Raw genomic sequence first — 22,706 nt, 5'->3', positions numbered from 1 at the left:
CTCAGCAATAAAATGGGAATAATTAAATAATAGCACCTACTTCCTAGGATAGTTGTAAGAATCAAATGAGATGATGTATGTAAAATGCATAGCACAGAATTTGACTTAATAAATATATTTTATTTTATATAATCAGTTTTTCCAGAAGTTTTTTTTTTTACTTGTACATTTTCAAACTCTTCCTTCTTGCCATTCTTCTTGTTGCTTCCTCTGCCTTCTAAAAGGAAAAAAAAAAAGCCAACTAGGCAAGACACGAATTTATTTATTTAAGTGCTTTGCTATTAGCAGCTTGTCTCCACTCACAATGTGGCCCCTCTGGTATTTCACTTCTGGTATTTGCTGACAGGGCTGTATTATGAGGGAGTTGCTAAAGTAAAGAAACAGAGTATCAGACCTCCTGTCTGTGGTTCAGATCCTGTCCATTTTTTTGGTGTGCTTTCTAAACCTTCATATCTCAAAGTCTGGAGTTCATAAATAGTACTTATCTATAGGGGACTTGAAGGCATTTTAACTTGCTGATGTATGTTTAGACTTGGGACACATTTTGCACTTGATTTTTCCTAATTAACAGCAGATGAGGAGCACTTGAAAAGTGGAACATATGTATTTGTGGTTATTTGGGAGACAACACAAGCAAATAAAATCAAAAGTCATGGAAAATAATCTGCACAAAACATCCTGAATCTTTAAGACCCTCCCAACTATTTTTTAAAAAAATACTTTGTTTTGAGGTGGCTAGGTGGTGCAGTGAGTAAAGCACCCGTCTCAGTGTCGGGATGACCTGGGGATTGAATCCGGGCTCAGATACTTAGCACCACACCCAGAAATAACTGGCCGTGTAACCTTGAGCAAGTTACTTGACCCCAATTGCTTAATAAAAAAAAAAATACTTTAAGCTAGGTGGTGCAGTGAGTAAAGCACCAGTACCGGAGTCAGGAGGACCTGAGTTTGGTTCCGGCCTCAGACACTTAACACCCACACAAAAAAAACTAGCCGGGTAACCTTGGGAAAGTTACTTAACACCCCCCCCCCCAGGTGCCCTCCAAAAAGGCAAAAAAAAAAAAATTACTTTGTTTAATTAAAAAAATCGTATCAAGAAGTCAGATGGACAGATGGACAGGATGACACACCTGTTCAAGGCAGCCTGGAATGGTGGATTTGGAGTCTGAGGATCCACGTTGGAATCCCAGCTTTGCTATTTACCACATGTGTGACTATCGACAAGTCATTTAACTTTGATAAACCTCAGTTTTCTCATCTGAAATGAGCAAGATGACCTTTAAGGTCCCTTCCACCTCTAAATCCAGACTTGCCTAAAAGAGCATTCCCTAAAACGTGTGTGTGTGATTGTGATTGTGTGATTGTTAGGTACTCCTGATTAGTGCCTGCTTTCATACTCAAAATTTGTCAAGTTGATAGCTCACTGAAGAGAACTGGGAAGCAACTAAAAGAGAATATTGTGGGGGCAGCTAGGTGGTGCAGTGAATAGAACACTGGCCCTGGAGTCAGGAGGACCTGAGTTCAAATCCGGCCTCAGACACTTAACACTTGTGACCTTGGTCAAGTCACTTAACCCCAATTGCCCTGCCTTCCCCCCTCCAGAAAAAGAGAGAGAATATTGTATAAATTATCAGCTAATGGCTCTATATTGAGTTTTGTTTTTTAATTGTTTTGTGACAAAGGAAGAATGGGGGAGGGGGAAGGTTTGAAGTGACTAAAGACAAATGACATTTAAAAAATGTATTTAAAAAAAATTTTTGAAGAGCCAGTCTTAAATGGAAAGGATGTGAGAGAATTAGTTATGTTGATCAAGAAATTTTCCAACAGGTATTTATCACCTAAGAACTTTTTCAGCTTTATTGCCTAAGAACTAGGTCTTTAAATTTTAGGTGTTTATTATTGTTGATAATAATAATAAAGAGCAGGGGGCGGCTAGGTGGCACAGTGAATAGAGCACCAGCCCTGGAGTCAGGAGGACCTGAGTTCAAATCTGGCCTCAGACACTTGACACACTTACTATCGGTGTGACCTTGGGCAAGCCATTTAACCCCAATTGCCCTACCTTCCCCCATCTGGGAAAAAAAAAGAAACTATGAAATAACAATCATTTCAGTAGGAAGAAAGATTGCCCTAAAGTTTTGTAATACCATTTATTCTCTATACTGTGTATGCTTTTTAAGAGGAGTAGGGGTGGGGTGCTTAATATGTGGGAATAAAGTGAGGTAAAAAATGTCATCCTTAAAATGAATGTCATAGGGAACGGATAATAAATCATACTTCTCTCATAACATTTGGGCATGGAGGCTTCTAGGACAGAAAGTGGTTTCCATCATTAGACATGGTCACAGTATTAGCTGTGCTTAATTGTTTCTCTTTTGCACAAGAGATGGTTCAGTCTGGAATCAGGGAAGTTTAAGAATTGGTGTTCTCCCCTCAGAAATCATGATGATATAAAAATAAGAGGCATTGGTAAATTAGATCTTTTTTTTTTTGGAGGGGACAAGGCAATTGGTGTTAAGTGACTTGGGGTTAAGGTCACACAGGTAGAAATTAGATCTTTTTAAAAGGAATAAAGAAGTAATGTCAAGTGCTGGGTAATTATTGTCAGGGTAGTCTTATTGTCAACTGTATTGTTGTATTTGGCCAGTGATCTTTACCATTTGTCATGGTACAGCGGACTGATGACTGGACTTGGAGTTTAAGACTTGGGTTCAAGTGGTTTCCATTGAGTAGGTTTGTGATAATAAGCAAGTCACTTAAATATGCTCAGCCTTGGTTTCCTCATCTGTAAAATGAGGATTAGAATACTTGAGCTGTTGTGAGAAAATTTTTTCATATATTTTAAGATTCTAAATAATAATAGTAATTAATATTCTAGAGAACATTAAACCTAGAAAAATAATAGCATTTGTCCCAAACTGTTTCTATCAGAACTTCATCGACCTCAGATGAGAACATGATAAAAATAATAATAATATATCCTATATGTTAGCTGTCTTCATTATTATTAGTAATAGTAATGTGTTACACCAGTCAAACAGTTCAGCTCTTGGAACTGCTTAAATTTTGCAACAACTTATCATAGGGGGCCAAGCACATCAAATCAGACTTTCCATTGAGACTATTCTAGAGTTTTTTTTATACCCAAGGCAGATGAATTTGGTAATACCTACTCATAAAATTCTATAGGCTTAACTCTACTTTGTGGTCTAGAATTCTGAGATACTCATCTGTCTTCTTAAGCAGAATCTGGAAGCATAGCCTTCTGACCAGACAGAAATACGAATTAGGCTATTAGATAGATGTTCAAAACAGACTGTCAACCCTGCCTTTAACAAAATATATATCTTAAGCTTGTGGATCCTCCTTGAATTAACCCAGCCATCCCTGCTAGCACTTGTCCTTCCCCTCTCTTCCCCTTCTCTGATAAACTTCTTAGCTGCCTCTGCGTCTTTTCCTCTTACTTGCTTCTAAACTCTCTGCAGTCTGGAGTCAGACTTGATCATTCGAATGAAACTACTCTCTCCAAGACTACCAGATAATTCCCAAATCCATTGGTCTTTTCACAGTCTTTGTTCTTGGCCTCTCTGCCACCTTTGACACTGTTACTCACCCTCTTCTCTCCTGATAATCTCTCCTGTCTGGGTATTAATCATACTGCTGTATGGGTTCCTGGTTTTCCTCCTACCTGGCACTACCTGTTTCCCTTTCACTTTCCTCTGCTGGATCTTCAGCAGATCATGCCTTCTTTCTTTGGGTTTCTTCTAAGGCTCTGTCCAGGTCTCTTTTCTCTCTCATACACCAGGGGTTTTTAACCTGGGGACAGTGATATGGCCTTTTTTTTTTTTTAGTACTTTGATAACTGTATGTCAAAATAATCAACTCCCTTTTTAATGCTTTGTGTGTGTGTGTGTGTGTGTGCGTGCATTTAAAAACATTGTTCTGAGAAGGGTTCCATAGGCTTCACCAGACTGTCTAAGAGGTCTATAACACAACAAAGGTTAAGAGCTCCTGCTCTATACTGTCTCATTCTGTGACCTTATCAGGTCATCCCATGGATTCAGTTGTCATGTTTATGTAGATGACACTCCACTCTGAATCTCCATCACTGTTTTCTTTGGAGTCTTACATCTTCTCAGCTGCTTTTTTTGGATATCTCCAATTGGAGATTCTTGAGTCCTCACTGCTGATATTCTGAGATTACTTTCCATTTATAATGTGTATCTTGTATGTGCTTAAGTATTTGCATAATATCTCTTCCATTAAAATGTGAGCTCCTTGAGAATACAAACTGTTTTTGCCTTTTGTTTTTATTCACAGTTCCTGGCAACCAACAGGTACTTAATAAATGCTTATTGACTGACCAGCTGAAGCAATAGCACACAATCCTGACCCAATGAGAACTTGTTAACTGTGACCCTGCCCTTAAGACACTGATTTTTAAAAATATTTTATTTTTTTCCAATTACGTATAAAAAACAATTTAAACATTCATTTATTAAAATTTTGAGTTCCAGATTCTCTCCCTCTCCTTTCCCCTTCCTGAGACAGTAGTTTTATATGGGTTATACATGTGCAATCATGCAAAGTATATTTCTATATATGTCCTGTGAAAGAAAACAGACCAACAAAAAAACACAGAAAAAAAGAACGTGAAAAATAGCATGCTTCTGTCTGTATTCAGATACCATCAGTTCTCTCTCGGGAGGTAGATGGCATTTTTCACTATAAGTCCTTTAGAATTATCTTGAATCATTGTATTGTTGAGAACAGCAAAGTCGTTCAGTTGATCACATACAGTACTGCTGTTACTGTGTACAATGTTCTCCTGGTGCTGCTCGCTTCACTTTATATTGGTTCATTTAATGCTTTCGAGGGTTTTCCAGAATCATCCTGCTCCTTTTCATTTCTTACAGCACCGTAGTATTCCATCATCATCTTGTACCACCACCACCCCAGTTGATGGACATCCCCTCCATTTCTAATGCTTTACAACCACTAAAAGAGCTGCTATAAATATTTTTATAGAAATAGGTTCTTTTCTCCTGTTTTAATCAAAATACAGTCCTAATGGTGGTATTGCTGGATCAAAGGGAAGACATTGATATTTAAGAAACAAGTCAACATACATCAACTTTCTATTCATCTAGGCTCACCAAGCCCTATCTATGTATTGCTAGTTAGATCATCAAAAAGCTATGTACTTAAAAAAAAAACTACAGAGTCCACAGATTAAAGCAAACTAGGGGGCGGCTAGGTGGTGCAGTGAGTAAAGCGCCGGCCTCAGAGTTAGGAGAACCCAAGTTCAGTTCCGGCCTCAGACACTTAACACTCACACAAAAAAACTAGCCGTGTAACCTTGGGCAAATTACTTAACCCCAACTGCCCTCCAAAAGGCAAAAAAAATAAAAAATAAAAAAAAGCTATGTCTCAGCTCCCCACAGAAATACCTTTACTGAATAGTGAGTTATTATTATACCTTTGACTGTAGAGAGTAATTTAAAAAAACATGTTTTTGAAGAACATCTCTGTGTCTTGTATGTAGCAAACTAGATTTGTAAATAAGCTCATCTTTTTTTTGCCTTTTGGAGGGCAGTTGGGGTTAAGTAAACTTACTTGCCCAAGGTTACACGGCTAGTTTTTTTGTGTGGGTGTTAAGTATCTGAGTCTAGATCTGAACTCGGGTCCTCCTGACTCCAGGGCTGGCGCTTTAGTCACTGCGCCACCTCGCCACCTAGTAAGCTCATCTTTAACTATAGTGATGCTTCTTTCACTCTCTTATGTTTATAGAGTATCCTGTTCTCGTTTGTGATGGTATTCCCTCTGTTCCATGGCGCATAGCTGTATAAGCTGTAGCCATCACTGTTTCCATCCAAAAGCATCTAGCCTCCCTTCCGCCTACCGCACACCTCATGCTTCCCCTTCTCATAACCTTCCCCTAGGCCAGTCTGAGAGCTCAGCTTGGCATTTTGTCCTGAGCCATCCAGTCTATGGTGATACCTCTTGACTGGCAGAGCTGGTGGCTTTGTGAGTGAGCTAATGTTAAATTAAAACATTTAAGGCAAATAACCATATCACGCATACAAAGAAATCATGGAACAAGAATCTTTAGACAGCTGTCACCATAGCCATTAATCTGTATGGGGTTCCCCCAAGTAACTCCCATATGTTAGTTTATAGAATTTTGACCTGGAAGGAAATTTTTTTTTTAAAGCAATCGGGGTTAAGTAACTTGCTCAAGGTTACACGGCCAGTTATTTCTGGGTGTGGTGCTGAGTATCTGAGCCCAGATTTGATCCAGGTCATCCCGACACTGGAGCCGGTGCTCTTACTCACTGAGCCACCTGGCCACCCCTAAGCAATTGGGGTTAAGTAACTTGCTCAAGGTTACACAGCCAGGTGTTTCTGGGTGGGTGCTAAGTGTCTGAGCCCGGGATTCGATCCGATCCCCCAGGTCATCCCGACACTGGGGCCAGTGTTCTTGCTTGCTGTGCTACCTGGCCGCCCCTGGAAGGAACTTTAAAGATGATCTGGTCCACCTCCTTTATTTTACAGATAAACTGAGGCCTCAGAAAGTAAAGTGCTCCGACTAGGTAAATGTGTATTACAGGATAACCCAGAGTGACCCCCAGGAGAGCCCAAGCTCATACATGGTACCTTTGATTCTAGCCAAGCCCAATGCTCTTTGAATGTCATCATACTACTCTTTCTCCCCCTCACCACTGGCTTCCAATAAACTTTTTCTTCTTTCACAACATGACTAATGTGGAAATATATTTAATTAATATGATTATGTATAGCCTATATCAAATTGCTTGGAGAGAGAAAAAAAATTTGGAACTATACACTTTTATCATTAAAAGACTATAGGATAGGGAGGGGAGGGAAAATGTCTCCCCCAGGATCAAATGAGATCATCACAGTTACCCCTGATTTTCTGTAGCATCCTCTACTCTTCTATTTGTTTTCCTAGCACAAGTGGCGAGTTCAAGTTTACTCCTCATCCTTAATACAGTGTGAAGGAATTTTCAGTTATAAACTAGACTTGAGATAAGTCGTACGTATGAGCTTGCAGTGATTCACCTATCTTGATACAGATTTTTGTTATTCAGTCATTTAGTTTTGTTTAGTTCTTCATGACCCTGTGAACCATACTATCCATGAAGTCCTCTTGGCAAGGATACTTAAAATGGTTTGCCATGCCATTTTCCTGTGGATTAAGGCAAAGAGGTTAAGTGACTTGCCCAAGGTCACACAGTTAATAAGTGTCTGAGACTGGACATAGACTTAAAACATTATAATGCCTTCTAGACCAGGGGGTTTTTAAGCCTTTTTTGCATCGTGGGCCCCTATGGTGAATAATGTTTTTTAAATGAGTAAAATAAAATATACAGGTTTTATAAAGGAAACTAATTATATTGAAATAGTTATCAAAAGATTTAAAACCAAATTCTAGATTAAGAACCCCTGTTCTTGAAGCTCTCTAATATCACTCTCTTTCCAGGCTACCATCCCTTCCCCTTCAATCTGGACTCTTGAACACTTGAGCCTTCCTTTTCAGGGACCCAGAATCTCTGTAGAAGTAGAGTCATTTGCTCTAGAGATTAATAGACCCCTTTGATTTCAGATAGAAACCTTTTTTTTCAGCAGTTAATAGTTTTCACAGCTGTGATTTTGCTTTTGCTTTTTTTTATCTTCTTATTTCCTTATTCTAATTAGACTTCTCCTTAGGTGGTGTATTTGATTAAAGTGTTGGACTTGGAGTCAGGAAGACCCGAATTTAAATCCTGCCTCATACACTTAACTGGCTCTTCATTTGAGTTTCCTCATTTGTAAGATGGATATCATTTTGAGATCAAATAGACATAAAATAGATATTATTGTGAGAGAAATTGTATGAAGCATTTTGAAAATATTAAGGTATTATATAAATCCTAACTATTATTATATTACAACAAAATTATTCTGCCAGCCAAAGTCAGTTTGGATTGTTTCGTTCATTCTTATCCTTTTTCTAAATGCTCACTTTTACTAAAAAAACAAAAAACAAACCTAACCCTCTCTACTCTTCAAAACTCCAGTTCTGAGCCAACATCATTAGCCTACCTTAGTTGCAAAAGGGTTGTCTCACCCCCCCACCCCAACTCCATCAACAGACACCATATCATATACCTGTTATATTTCAGCATTTTGAGACAGCCATAATTTTGACCTATATATGTGTATATTGTCTCTTATAATTTGTAAATATTTAACATTCAGTAGATTGTTACATTTCTTTTACTCAGATGACGAAAGTTACATAAACCAACATATCTCTTTCGGTATCCCACTTGACCTTAAGTGGCAAATAACATATTCCAATCCAGGTATATAATTAATTACTTCATCTCAAGTGCCTGGTAACATTTAGTTTCCCTTTTAAAAAAAATGTTTAATCTTGTAAACTGCCTCAAATTCTTTCGAAGGTAGGCAGGATAGAAATCTTAAATACAAAACAATTTTTAAAATCATTTAAGATATCCATCTACCTCTACCATCTACAATTATTTTGTGGGGAGTGGAGTGTTTCTGACATAGTAGACTCTCACTAAATCTCAAGTCTAATACAAATCTACATTTTAAATATTAAAGATTGGAGCAGTTAGGTGGCGCAGTGACTAGACAGCACTAGCCCTGGAGTCAGGAGGACCTGAGTTCAAATGTGGCCTCAAACACTTAACACTTACTAGCTGTGTGACCTTGGGCAAGTCACTTAACCCCAATTGCCTCATCTTCCCCCTCAAAAAAAAAAAGAAATATTCAAGATTGTTTTCTAATGAAAATGAAAGATTGGTTGCTAAGTAAATAAGGCATCATAATTCTTTTTTTGCCCCTTGCACTTCCTGCAGTTTTCTGCTGAGCATGAGTTCTACCTTAAGTGCTCTTACTTTAAAGAAAAAATTTGTTATAATCTTAATTTCAGAATAAAATGTCCTGCAGCGATGAGAGACAAAGAGACTCGGAAGCTGATTTCAAAGACTTGAGAGCAACAAAAATAAAGCCTGAGCTGCTTAGTGGACACATCCCATCTGGACACATTCCTAAACCCATAGTGATGCCAGATTATGTAGCGTGAGTACATTTTCTGAAAATTTCTCTGAGAGAATAGAATGAACAAGGGGAGAGAGGAACAAGATGGGAGGAAATAAAATTAGTAATTTTATTTCATAATTTAATTCATAACAGTAAAAAAATTTTTGAAGCAAGTTGCTCTAATAAAGGCCTCGTCTCTCAGATATATAGAGAAATGAGTCACATTATCATAAGAGCCATTTCCCAATTGACAAATGATCAAAAAACAGGAAGTCAGTTTTTCAGATGAAGTAATCGTATCTGTCAATAGCCACATGAAAAAATGCTCTAAATCACTATTGATTGGAGAAGTGCAAATTAAAATGATACTAAGGTATTGTCTCACACCTATCAGATTGGCTAATAGGACAGAAAAGGAGAATGATAAATGTTGGAGGGGATGTGGGAAAAATTGAGACACTAATGCCCCATTGTGAACTCATTCAACCATTATGTAGAGCAGTTTGTAGCTCTGCCCAAATATTAATAGCAGTTCTTTTCTGGTGACAAAGAATTGGAAGTTGAGGGGATGCCCATCAGTTGGGGAATGGCTGAAATCTATCTCATGATGGAATACTATTGTGATAGAAGAAATGATGAGCTAGATGTTGTCAGAAAAACCTGGAGACACTTATATGAACTGATGCAAAATGAAATGAATAGAACCAGGAGAACATTGTACACAGTAACAGCAATATTGTGAGATGATCAGCTGTGAATGATTTTGCTATTCTAAGCAGTACAATGATCCAAGCCAACTCTGAAGGACTTAACATATGAAAAATGCTATTCATGCTTAGAAAAAGAACTGATGGAATCTGAATACAGATCAAAGCATACTTTTTTATTTTCTTTATTTTTCTTGGATTTTTATTTTGGTCTATTTTCTTTTACAACTTGACTAATACGGAAATATGTTTTGCATGATTATACACATATATAACCTATATCAAATTGCTTGATGAAGGGGGTGGAGAGGGAGGGAGAGAATTTAGAGCTCAGTTTAAAAAATAATGTTGAAAATTGTTTTTACATGTAATTGGGGGAAAATAAAATATTAAATTAATTAAAAAAATGTCTCATATTAAAATTGTGATAAATTGCCATTTTCTGGTTTTCATTTCCTTCTCCACCATTTCTTTACTGACTTAGACATTAATTTGTTAGCTTTTTCTTTGAGTTTAAGGTGCATAAATAGCAATTGTGTAAGAGCAGGCTGAAGGCACCATTTTTACTTGTCTTGTAGATTTACACATTTGTGGGTTTTTGGTTTTTTTTCATTTAGAAAGTACCCTGCGATTCATTCAGATGATGAACGAGAACGTTATAAAGCTGTTTTCAAAGACCAGTTTTCAGAATATAAAGAACTGTCTGCTGAAGTCCAAGCAGTCCTCAGAAAATTTGATGAGTTGGATGCAGTAATGAGCAGATTACCACATCACTCAGAAAACAGACAGGTAAGAAGTGCCTATGGGCAACTGAAGAAAGAAATCGATGATTATGGGCAGAAATACAAATCATGCTTTTAGAACATTCCATTTCTAGTTCTGTCCTCTGAGTTTAAGAAAATCATCTTAATTTTTTGGCAGAACGAATGGTCAACATCTGTTTTCAAACTACGTTGTAAGGTCATGTGGCAAGATTAACCTCAAAGCCAAGTCTGTTATAATTTTTTCCCATCAGTTATCCAGCTTAATTCACACTCATTTTTCCATTTAAATTACAAAAATATTCAAGGATACGAAGTAGTATGAGAGTTCAAAAGTAAAGGAGATCACATTTATTTGTGGATGAGAAGCAAAAAGGCTTAAAGAAATTTTAAGGCATCATATACCATATAAGGATAAGTAAGATTGTAGTTGATGGGAATTGGGTGGATAGTGGGTGAGAACATTCTGTGACCAGAGGTACCAGGGAGGACAGTGTAGAGTGTAGTCAGAAAGTAGGAAATAATCTCATCAATACATCAACATTTATTAGGTGCTTTTGTTGCGGTTTACTCTGCCCACCCAGGGACACCAAAAACTGTTGGGGTTTCATGTTGTGGTGAAACGGTCTCAAAGAATTCAGTCAGACAAGCTGTAATCCAAGTATAGGCATTTACTGAGATTGACGCCTCTCATGAAGAGGAACCAGCAACTTCAGATAAAGCAAGATGGATTTTTATAGGGTAAAGATGTAATTACACAACAGAAATCATGAGTATTAAAAAGATACAGGAGGGGTTTGTTAAGGGGTTAGATAATAGGGGAGGGGTCTCAGCCACAGTGGAACTGTGTATGCGGTTACCCACAATGCAGAAAAACCCATTTGACAGGACACATATGTATGAAAATGATGTTATGACAAGCCTCTCTATGCCATAAGTTCACATAAGGGACAGCTTTTGCTATTACTTTGCACCAGTGCCTACTTAGAGAAAGTCCCTTCTCTAGCTTTGGGTTCCACGTCCTGTTTGGGCACCCTGGTGGTGCTACTTTCTAATTGACTGAGTATTGTGGTCCTGAGACTAGATGGATGTGGTTGTGGTTCAGTACATGGACACACCTGCTCTTTCTGTGGGAAATATGAGGAATGGGTCTGGGGCACTGGCTGGGATCCCATCACATGGACACACTTGTTGTTCTAGTGAGCAGGGAGGCATATATGAAGAAGTTAGGATATGGAGTGATGGCGGGGGTGAGTGACTAGGTAGGGGCAGTGGGCCTGCTGTTCAGTGGAACCAGGAAGTTAGAATACTGGGGCTGGGGGTAGCTTTTTTAGGATTCCATCCCTTTCTTTGTGCCAGGTACTCTGCTGAAGTGGGGGAGGCAGGGGAGGTGAGGCAAAGACAAAAAAGCAAACCACCCCTGCCCTGGAGGAGTCTAAATTCTATCAGGGAAGGAAACATATACATAGAAGGTGTATTCCAAGTTGTACTAGATAATGGAGTTAGGAGGAGGCAGTGATGTTTGAACTGAGCCTTGAGGAACATTAGGGATTCTCAGAAGGAAAGGGGAGGAGGAGGGAGTTCGTTCCAGGGGTGGGGGCTGAGGGGAGCTCAGGAAAGTTGTTCAGATCTACAATGTGGATGGTCTAAAGTGCAGCCTTACTGAGCAGCCTTTACATTGCTCTTGGACTTCAACTGTATGTACAGGCCAATTGTGAATGGGATTTTCCTAAACCAATTCTGTGCTGAAATTAGACATTCTTGGGGGCGGCTAGGTGGTGCAGTGAATAGAGCACTGGCCCTGGAGTTAGGAGGACCTGAGTTCAAATCCGACCTCAGACTCTTAACACTTACTAGCCTTGTGACTTTGGGCAAATTGCTTAACCCCAGTTGCCCTCCAAAAAGAAAAAAAGAAATTAAAAATTCTTGTTTAGATGGCAGTAAGAGAAAACCAGACAGGTCCTGGAGTCTAGATAAGCAAAAGAAATTTGGAGGGGGGAGTGTCTGTATTAGGAAGGCAAGTCAAGATCAAGTTCAGGAGGTCCATGGTCCTCTGATACAGAGAGGAAGGGGACCCAGACAGAGAAATTGAAAACAGTCTAAGAAGTCTTGATTACAAAGGTAACCAAGGTTAAATAGTAGCAGATTAAATAGTACCATGACTAGATTTAATTGATATAAGAACGAGCTTTAACAAAAATTGGTATGAAATTAATGAATGAGTAGTGATTGTAAATAGAAAAAAGGAAAATCAATAATTTTTTTTCAAAAAACCATATAAGATGAGCTAAAAGAAATTCAGAAGGGGACACCGACAAGCAAGTCAGTTAAGTCCAATATATCCATTTTTTATAAAGCAAATTATGCACAGCCCTGGAGTCAGGAGGACCTACTTCAAATCCAACCTCAGACACTTGCCCCTGGGCAAGTCACTTAACCCCGATTGCCTTGCCCGCCCCCCCCAAAAAAAAAAAGTAAATTATAAAACAGAAGTACACAGTTTCACCTACAGTGCTATTTCTTTTTTCTTATTTTTTTATGGAACTGTTCACATTCGTTGTTTCGGAGTTTATAAATTTTTCAAGGGAAAAAAGAATTATCAGCAATAAAAAGGTTGTTCAGTGGCAACTGGTTGTTCTCTCCCACTCCCACCTAGGCAAAGGTCTCAGAGGCTTTTTGGGCAGCTGGGACTAGAAAGAGCCCTGGAGGAACTGGTAGTTTTTAATTTCAAGATCTGTCTTTGCTAGGTGCTAGGGCGTTCCTTCTTATACAGGAGCAGAAATATTTATATTCTTTGTCATTTAATGTAGTCTTACAAATAAATACTCAAATTTATGAAGCCATAGTATAATTGTCTCTCCCCTTATCTTAAGAAAAAACATCCGGCCTCAAACACTTAGTAGGACCATGGACCTACTAGCAGTGTGACCGTGGGCAAGTCATTTTGCCCAATTTCCTGCCCTCCCCCTCCAAAAAGGAAAAAAAAAAGCAGGACCAATAATTACATTGACTATTTTGACTACTTAGTATTTCAGTGAGTCCTTGATCTCATCCATATGGATATTGGCTAAGCTGGTGTAGATTACAATTTACACATACCTTCTTGGGCACTGTTCAGTCATTTCATTCATATCTGACTATTAATGACCGCATTTGGGGTTTTCTTGGCAAAGATGCTGGAGTGAGTTGCATTTCCTTCTCCAGCGTGTGCACATTTTGCAAATGAGGAAACTGAAGCAAACAGTGACTTGCCCGGGGTCACACAGTTAGGAAGTATCTTTGGCTAGATTTGAACACAGGAAGATGAGTCTTCCTGGTTGCCAGTGCTCTATTCACTGTGCCACCTAGTGCCCTCCTTGGGCATATTCTCTCATAACTACTCCATGGGAGCCTTCCTTTCAGTCCTTTAACATTTCATGTGTACCAGTGCAGCACTGTGATTATCCATCTCAGCCCCACAAAAATCCTTTTTATATATTTTTATATAATATAACATTTATATATATTATGAGAGTTTGTGGGTCCTGGGGTCTTGAAGGCTAGGCCCAGGAACATGGGAGCCCTGGTAACTCCTACCAGGAGGGAAAGGCTTTTGAATACAGGTAAGACTCTCACAGGGAAATGACTATTTCAAGAAACTAACATGGCTTATATCCATGGCTTATATCAGTCATTCAAAATTAAGATAATACCAGTTCCCGAGGAGCTTCTGGCATATAGTATATTTACAGATCAGTAAACACAGGATATATGCAAAATAAATACACAATAATGGGGGGAAGCAGAATGTCATGAATGACTGGGGGAATCAGAAAAGATCTTGAGGAATGGTTTTCTGGAGCTTAGGTTTCTAAAAGGCAGAGATGAAGAGGGAAAGCATTCCAGGGATGGGGGACAGCCGGCAAAAAGACCTTGATACTGTCTGTGGCTATAGCAGGGAGGTGAGTTTGGCAGACAGAAGGCATGAGAGAGGGTGTATTGTATAATCGGCCCCAAAAGGCAGGTTAGAGATTATAAATGAATTGTCAGGGGCTTTAAATGCTGAACTAAAGGCCGTCAGTCACTGAAGATTCCTCAGAGGAGCAAGCAAACTGAAAATCCTCTCTGAAGAAAAAGCCACTGTGCAAGAAGTTACTTTGTTTTTATTTTATTTTATTTTATAGTAGACTTGGATAATTTCCCATTCTTCCCTATCTGCTAACTAATATTAAAAAATATCATTTTTAAAAAGTAGTCCTGGTTAGACATCATGTAAAATTAAGAAAATCTCCAAATCAGCTTACTTTGTCAGATCAGATTTTACACTAACTGACTCTGCCCTTCTCTAGAGGAAATATTTAATTGGAGAAAGTCTTGTCAAGGGATTTAACCGTAGACAGTATCCCTAATCTCTTCACTAACCACCCTATTCCCTCCCCACCAACAATTAGCTATTTTAACAAAATTTTACACTGGAGATTATGTATGAAATATCAAATTGATCACACTACTTAGGAAAAAATTCACAACACATAATATACTGATGATGAATTATCCTTGTATTTTTAAAATTTGTAAAATTTTGTAAAATTGTAAATTTCTTATAAAATTCTAACAGAAAAAAAATTTTTAATGTGATGATAGAGCAGAAGATAGTCACATATTGCTAAATATTCCCAAAAGGGCAGCTAGGTGGTGCAGTGGATAGAGTGCCCAGCCTGGAGTCTGGAAGACTTGTCTTCCTGAATTCAAATTTGCCCTCCAATACTAGCTATGTGACCCTGGGCAAATTACGTAACACTGTTTGACTCAGTTTCCTCATCTTGAAAATGAGCTGGAGAAGGAAATGACAAATCATTCCAGGATCTTTGCCAAGAAAACCCCACACAAAAGGCCAGACGTGACTGAAAAAAACAACAAAACAATCCCAAAAGGCAGGGAGGGAGTCTGCCTTCTGTGTATCTCCCAGGCACAGACTATGCTGACCACAGTCAGTACTCAGTAAACGTTTGTTGAATAAATGTTTGCAGGGAAATTAGAAAACTTAAAGCTAAAGTTTTTTTATTTCGTTTTTTACTTAATATAATTGTATGGTTGGGGGAAGGGATGTCATTCAATTGCTTTTGTTGTAATCTTAGTAGGAAAAAATGTTTTCAATTCTAATTTCCCCCTTACTTTGTGAAGTTTATGAGTTGAGTAAAAGAAAGTTCCCATATTCAATTTTATAATCATACTTTTAGGAACATGAAAGAATTTCAAAAATTCTTCAAGAATTTAAGAAGAAAAAGAATGTAAGTATATCCATAAATTTTAACTATTTTAATTTAACTGCTACTGAATAGCCAAGTACCCAGGCTATTACTGCTATATAGTAGAGTAGTTACTTTTATGTAATCAGGAGACCTGTATCCAAGCAACAACTGTTCAATGGCAGAGTAATTACTTGTATGTGATTTAAAACTGAATTCTTAATACCTTCTTTTCTTTTCTTTTTTTGTTTGTTTGTTTTTTGGGGGTTTTTTTGGAGGGAAAAGGTAGGGCTATTGGGGTTAAGTTACTTGCCCAAGACCGCATGGCTAGTTTTTTGCATTAAGTGTCTGAGGCCGGATTTGAACTCAGGTCCTCCTGACTCTGGGGCTGGTGCTCTATTCACTGTACCACCTAGCCACTCCCCCTCCCCCTTTTTTTTAAATAAATTTTTTGTAATTTATTTATTTTTGGAGGGGGGGAAGGCAGGGCAGTTGGGGTTAAGTGACTTGCCCAAGGTCACACAGCTAGTAAGTGTTAGGTGTCTGAGGCTAGATTTGAACTCAGAAGCCCTGACTCCAGGGCTGGTTTTCTATTCACTGTGCCACCTAGCCTCCCCACAATACTTTCTTTTCTAATTTCTTTCTGAACCAAATTCTAGCATATCCTGGTTAAATAACTTAAGTTTTGATTGCTAGTTCCCAAATTCTTTTTCTTATTTATTTTTCCTTATGAGAATGAAAGTCTTGCAGTTCCAAAGGACTCATGATGATAAATACTGTCCACCCCCAGAGAGAGAATGGATGAAATCTGAGTACAGATTAAAGCATGCTATTGTTCTCTTTCCTTATTTTCTTGATTTTTTTTGCAGCATAATCTATATAGAAATATGTTTTGCATGACTTCACATTGATAATATTGATTGATATTTGATATCATTTATTGATATCAAATAACTGATATCATTTGTTGCTTGCTTTCCCATGGGTGGGGGAGGGGCTGCGAGGAAGAGGAGAATATGGAATTCAAAATTAAAAAAAAAATTAGAATGAGAGTCCTGGTACTCTGGGTTGTTCTTCTTCTGTCCCCTCTTTAATCTCATAGGATGGTAGAAAGAAGTTTTATTGACTCTTTTATATTTCTTCTTCATGTTTTTGATGCATGAGTAAGATAATATCTTGTAAACATACAGTGCTTTACAGTTTACAGAGAGCTCACTTTACAACCTTCTCTCCATTTTATTGATGAAGAACCTGAGAATCAGAGGAGTTCATGATTTGTTCAGGGTCATAAGCTGGAGATAGCAAAATCTGCTTGGATATAGGTCTTCTGATTCCTAATCCACTATTCTTTGCATTAGACTGCACTCTCATTTCATGAAAGGCAGGCACCTCAAAAATTAATAGGTTAATTGTAAATAGTCTTTACTGGGTATTGGCATGCATTTATAGGAAGTCTGTCCTGAAAGGTGTTCTCATAGATACATCATCATATGATTACATTTGCTTTTGTCTTCCCTTGTCTCAAAGAAGCCATAAAAGTGACTCTAATCATGAAATATTTGATGTCTTTCTTACAGGATCCTACATTTTTGGAAAAAAAGGAACGTTGCGAATACCTAAAGAATAAACTTTCTCACATAAAACAAAGAATTCAGGAATATGATAAAGTTATGAATTGGAATATACAAGGTTTTCCCTAAACCATATCAGAAAATTATTTTTGTATGGAAGTTTGTTTGATATTTATTTACTGCCACATCTTTACCAATTTCACAATATATCTAGAATTGGTTGCTATTGGAAACCAGCTTTTGGCCATTTTAGTCTGTATGAGTGCTAAAAGGTTTGTTTCCATTCAGATACCTCTAATTTTGAATTCAGTATGTGCCTTTATTTAGAATGAATTCATTTCTGAAGAAAATTATGCCTATTTCTCTTTAGAAAGTGCTCTCACAGGGCGGCTCGGTGGCGCAGTGAATAGAGCACCAGCCCTGGAGTCAGGACCTGAGTTCAAATCCGGCCTCAGACACTTAACACAAAAACTAGCCATGTGAGCTTGGGCAGGTCACTTAACCCCAATTGCCCTCCAAAAAATAAAATAAGAAAGTGCTCTCAGGAAAAGTGATGCAGAAATAGTGTCTCTGGTAGTGGAAAACATGAAGATATTCTTAGTCTTATTTGTATTGTCACACTGCTATCCCTCGGGTTTTCCATTCCCTTTTTCCTAGCCAAAGCTGTCATCTGCTTCCATGAGTGGAAGAAATATAAGGCATCCTTATTACAAAGTTCCTTAATCAGCAAGCCCTATGTAGCCAACCAGAAAGCTCAGATATTATCAATTCCCATTTTATGCTCTTAAGCTTTACTATCAAAAGCAAGAAAATATTCAATATCGAGCAGAGACAAAAACAACCTTTAACCTACTCTAGGGGTGATGCCAACAAAGGGCCAACAACACTGTACTCATCAGAGCCATGCAGAAGATCCCTCACAGGGTGGCTAGGTGGCACAGAGAGTGGAGCACCGGCCCTGGAGTCAGGAGGACCTGAGTTCAGATCCAGCCTCAGACACAACACACACACATACACACATACACACAAACACTATCCATGTGACCTTGGACAAGTTACTTAACCCCAATTGCCCTCCAAAAAGCAAAAAAAAGATCCCTCACATCTGTCCTTCAGATAACTAGGTCCTTCCTTTCTATGCTGACTTCACGAAAGTCCCCTTCATGCATTTCAGCCAGACTGGAATAGCTGTTCTCCACACTCAACTGTTATTTCTTGAAATCTGTGCATTCCCACATGACATTCTTCCATATCAGCAATGTTCTTCCTCCTCATCCTTGCCCTGAGAATTCTCATGTTTAGTAGCTAGTTTGGAGCACTAGCGCTTTTCCCCGCAAGCTGAAAGTGCTCTCTCCTTTGTCTGATGACTCTAGAGCACTTTTTCTGACCCCTTCTTTTGCCCCTATCATGCCCTACCTTGTATTTATCTGTGTACATGTTCTATTATATTTGTATACATGTCATCTTCTCCCCATCCCTCACTTTGTTAGAAAATAATCTCCAGGGGCGGCCAGGTGGCTCAGCGAGTAAGAGCACCAGCCCCAGTGTCGGGATGACCTGGGATCAAATCCGGGCTCAGACACTCAGCACCCCACCCAGAAATAACTGGCCATGTAACCTTGAGCAAGTTACTTAACCCCGATTGCTTAAAAAAAACATAATCTCCCGAAGAGCAGGGTCTGTGTCTTTGTATCCCCCTTGCCTAGGACAGTGCCTTACCCGGAATGGGTGCTTCAATAGATGTTAAAATCGTTGAATAGGAAGAGTGTATAACCTGGTCTTCACAATTCAGACTGACTTCTCTCCCTAATGGCCCTATGGGCATTATATAGTAAAGAGAGCCTCTGGGTATGAATGTTTTACCCCTCCCTCCCTATACCTCCATTAGACTGTGATATCTCAAGGTCCATATTTTCACCTTAATCTGGAATCTTCCAAATAGTAAGGGTTCTTCTGATTCCTTTCAGACATATGTGTATGTACATCAGAATGGAATAACTTGGAACAAGTGAAATTGTTTCATTTATGAGAACTTGGACATTCTTAGCAAAAGCACAAAAGATAAATCATGGGAAGCTTTTGTAATGTTAAAAATTGTTATTTGACCGTATTGAGCAATAACTTGTGTCCAGTGTGACCCCTCCTGCCCCATGCACTTGGCCATCTGTGAGTAACCCCTTGCACGTAGTAAGGCACTGAAAAAAATACTAGTCACATTGAATTTTTTACATAGTTTATCACTTATACTTTGAATGTTCAAGATTACTGCTGAGAGAAAAAAAGCACATCTAGAAAGTGTGTTAGTTGCCCTAAGGAATTTCCTTTTTCATTATTAACAAAGTAATCATTAGTGTTTATTTGTCAATATTCTGTGGAAATATAAACTTACTAGATAATAAAATCAAGGACTGGAAAAATTAACTTGATAAAAATTTGTATTACAGTTGTAAATATTAACCTACAAAAGTCTTTTAATTTTGTAACTTTTTTTACATGTCCATACCTCAGGGTATTAAAATGTTAGTTATCTGTTACCTTATGTGTACCCTTTCATTGTTTATCTAGAACTTTTTTGTTTATTGGGTGTTCCACTACTTGGAAAAACAAATATATTAGAAAAAGAACTGGAAGAGTGATCTCAGAGTTTGTAGGCGCTCCTGTGATTTCATCACCAGTTTTATTTTTGCCTTCCTCATCATGTGAAACGGCTGGTCAAAACCACCTTCTACCTATTAATAGAGTTCCTCAGTAAAGAACATCCCACTTCCGCCTTGCTGGTCAGTAGGTTTTACTTCTCCCACTAAGCGTTAAGTTTTAGGACTTATAATACCTGCTGACATGTCAATAGTAACTGCCTCCATAAAGTCTGACGGATCAGTGTTGACAGAAATGACTCTTCGATGCATTATCTACAGCAGCAATTTCACTTTAATAATAATGGAAGGAAGAAAAGAAACAAGCATTTATTAAGCACCTACTTGGTGCCACACACTGGGCTCAGCATTTCAGAAATGTCATCTCATTTGATACAACCCTGGTGCCATTTTTACTCCCATTTACTTAGGGAAAATTAATAGCATTTATATATATCACATTATGGTTTGCAAAGTGTTTCACAAATGTCTCATTTTACCCTCACAACTCTGGGAGGTAGGTGCAGTTGTCCCCATTTTAGAGATAAAACTGAGGCAGACAAAAATTAAATAACATGCTTAGGGTCCCACAGCCAGTAAGTATGTGAGGCCAGATTTTTAACGCTGGTATTCTTAGCACTAGGTTCAGCACCCATCCATAGCACCACTTAACTGCCTCTTAATTTGATTGAATTACACTGAATTTCATCAAAAGATGAAAGATATGAGGAGCAGCCCCTCAAGATTTTACTACTCGCCTTCTCTCTTTCTGTCGGCACTTCCAGTGGAGAGGCCACTGTCTTTTCGCCGGCACCATGCCCGCCCACAGACCCCTCGTGAAGCCTAAAATCGTCAAGAAGAGGACCAAGTTCATCCGGCACCAGTCCGACAGATATGTCAAGATCAAGAGAAACTGGCGTAAACCAAGAGGCATTGACAACAGGGTGCAAAGGCAATTCAAGGGCCAGATCTTGATGCCCAATATTGATTATGGAACCAATAAGAAGACAAAACACATGCTGCCAAGTGGATTCAGGAAGTTTTTGGTGCACAATGTCAAAGAGCTAGAAGTACTTCTGATGTGCAACAAATCTTATTGTGCTGAGATTGCTCACAATGTTTCCTCTAAGAATCGGAAAGTTATTGTTGAGAGAGCAGCTCAGCTGGCCATCAAGATCACCAATCCAAACGCTAGACTGAGGAGTGAAGAAAATGAGTAAAAAGCTTTGCACATTTTTATTTGTGTTAAACCCATAAAGTACTACCAAAAAAAAAAAAAGATTTTATTACTCGATTTGTGAGTACTTTTAATGACTCATAATCTTTATAGATTTTTGGAGTCAGGAAGACCTGAATTCAAATCTGGCCTCAGACACTTACTAGCTGTGTGACCCCAGGCAAGTCACTTAACCCTGTTTGCATCAGTTTCCTCATCTTTCAAATGAGCTGGAGAAGGAAATGGCAAATCACTCCAGTATCTTTGCTAAAAAAAACCCAATTGGGGTTACAAAGAGTTATACATGACTGAATGGCAAATCTTTTTAGATCACCTGCTTTATTAGGTAAAAGGAAATTAAAGGTATCAGATGTGCACCAAACTGGGTGACTGTAGCTTTCTTAAATGGAACAAGCTAACAGTTTAGCAAGTCCTTTCCAGACAATTATGTATAACTATGAGTAATCTGTACATTTCAGTGGGCACCATACAATACTTGTACTTCCAACGGAAGAAGTATGTATGGCATTTAAAGGTGGTTGAGACGTCAGCTGAGATGTTTAAAGACTTCTGAAATTAAACACTGCATTGTTCTGGGGTCAGTCCACTGGACTGGGGCTTGGTTGTTCATTTTTCCATCAGTTCATCTTCATGTAGTTTGGGTTTTTTTTTTTGTTTGTATTTTTTTTAACTCATAATGTAATTGGCTTTTCTGGAACTTGCTGATAATCCAGTGTCATCAAAGCTCACTTGTCTAATAGAGCTTTAAGATGTTTAGAAGCACTTTTGTTATAACCTCATGCAATGGATAATGCAGATATTAACTGAGAAACTGAGGCTTAAGGTGTTTTGATCACAAAGAGAATGAATAGGAGCAGCTAGGTGATATAGTGGATAGAGCACCAGCCCTAGAGTCAGGAGGACCTGAGCTCAAAATCAGACTTCAGTCATTAACTAGCTGTGTGACCTTGAGCAAATCACTTAACCCTGATTGCCTCCCAAAAATAAAAATAAAAAATACCTTTTAAAGAGAGACTGGGGGGGGCGGAGCCAAGGTGGCGGCATAAAAGCAGGGAAACTCCACGCACTCCCCCCATAATCACCTCAAATACCTATAAAATATGACTAAACAAACTTTAGGGCTACAGAACCCACAAAGTGACCGAGAGAAACAAATCTCCCGCTGAAGGCAGCCCAGCAAGGCAGACAGGAGGAGTCCATTGCGGCGTGCTGGGAGCAGAGCCCAGCACCCATGAGTCCAAGGCTTTAGCCCCAGAGTGGCCCCAACCATCCTGTGGCTGAAAGCTGGAAGGACTTCGGGAGAGTGGATCATCAGCAGCTGTGGCAGTTTCCACAATTATCAACCCATAAATGCCAAAGACAAAGTGAGAGATCAGTGTGGACTTTGGGAACAGGGGGGTCCAAGGGTGTGGTCTGGCCTTAGATCCCAGAGGGAGAAGCAACTGAGAGGCACAGCAGCCATGCAGCCGTCACTTTGTGGCTGCTTCAGAGCTC

The 22,706-nt window shown here is 38.8% G+C and overlaps 1 protein-coding gene and 1 pseudogene across 2 annotated transcripts in view; both read left to right on the top strand.

The window, feature by feature from the left end:
• The window catches only part of LOC138158784 (MARVEL domain-containing protein 2-like), a 58,016-nt gene extending 38,140 nt beyond the window's left edge, over positions 1-19,876 (top strand). For both annotated transcript variants that reach the window (XM_069085013.1, XM_069085012.1), the window contains exons 4-7: positions 8,966-9,114; positions 10,400-10,571; positions 15,763-15,813; positions 17,349-19,876. In XM_069085013.1, the coding sequence (XP_068941114.1) occupies positions 8,966-9,114; positions 10,400-10,571; positions 15,763-15,813; positions 17,349-17,471 (495 nt within the window). In that variant the 3' untranslated portion in view covers positions 17,472-19,876. The remainder of the gene's footprint in view (positions 1-8,965; positions 9,115-10,399; positions 10,572-15,762; positions 15,814-17,348) is intronic.
• A 111-nt stretch (positions 19,877-19,987) lies between these two features.
• Positions 19,988-22,285, top strand: LOC138158788 (large ribosomal subunit protein eL32 pseudogene; annotated as a pseudogene).
• Positions 22,286-22,706: the final 421 nt, after the last annotated feature.

The sequence above is a fragment of the Petaurus breviceps genome, unplaced genomic scaffold, assembly GCF_028583685.1.
Source record: "Petaurus breviceps papuanus isolate PSGF00001 unplaced genomic scaffold, PetGlider_PUasm1.0 175, whole genome shotgun sequence".
Classification (NCBI taxonomy): domain Eukaryota; kingdom Metazoa; phylum Chordata; class Mammalia; order Diprotodontia; family Petauridae; genus Petaurus; species Petaurus breviceps.
Note: the sequence above shows the minus strand (reverse complement) of the source record. Positions and strands in the feature narration are given on the sequence as shown.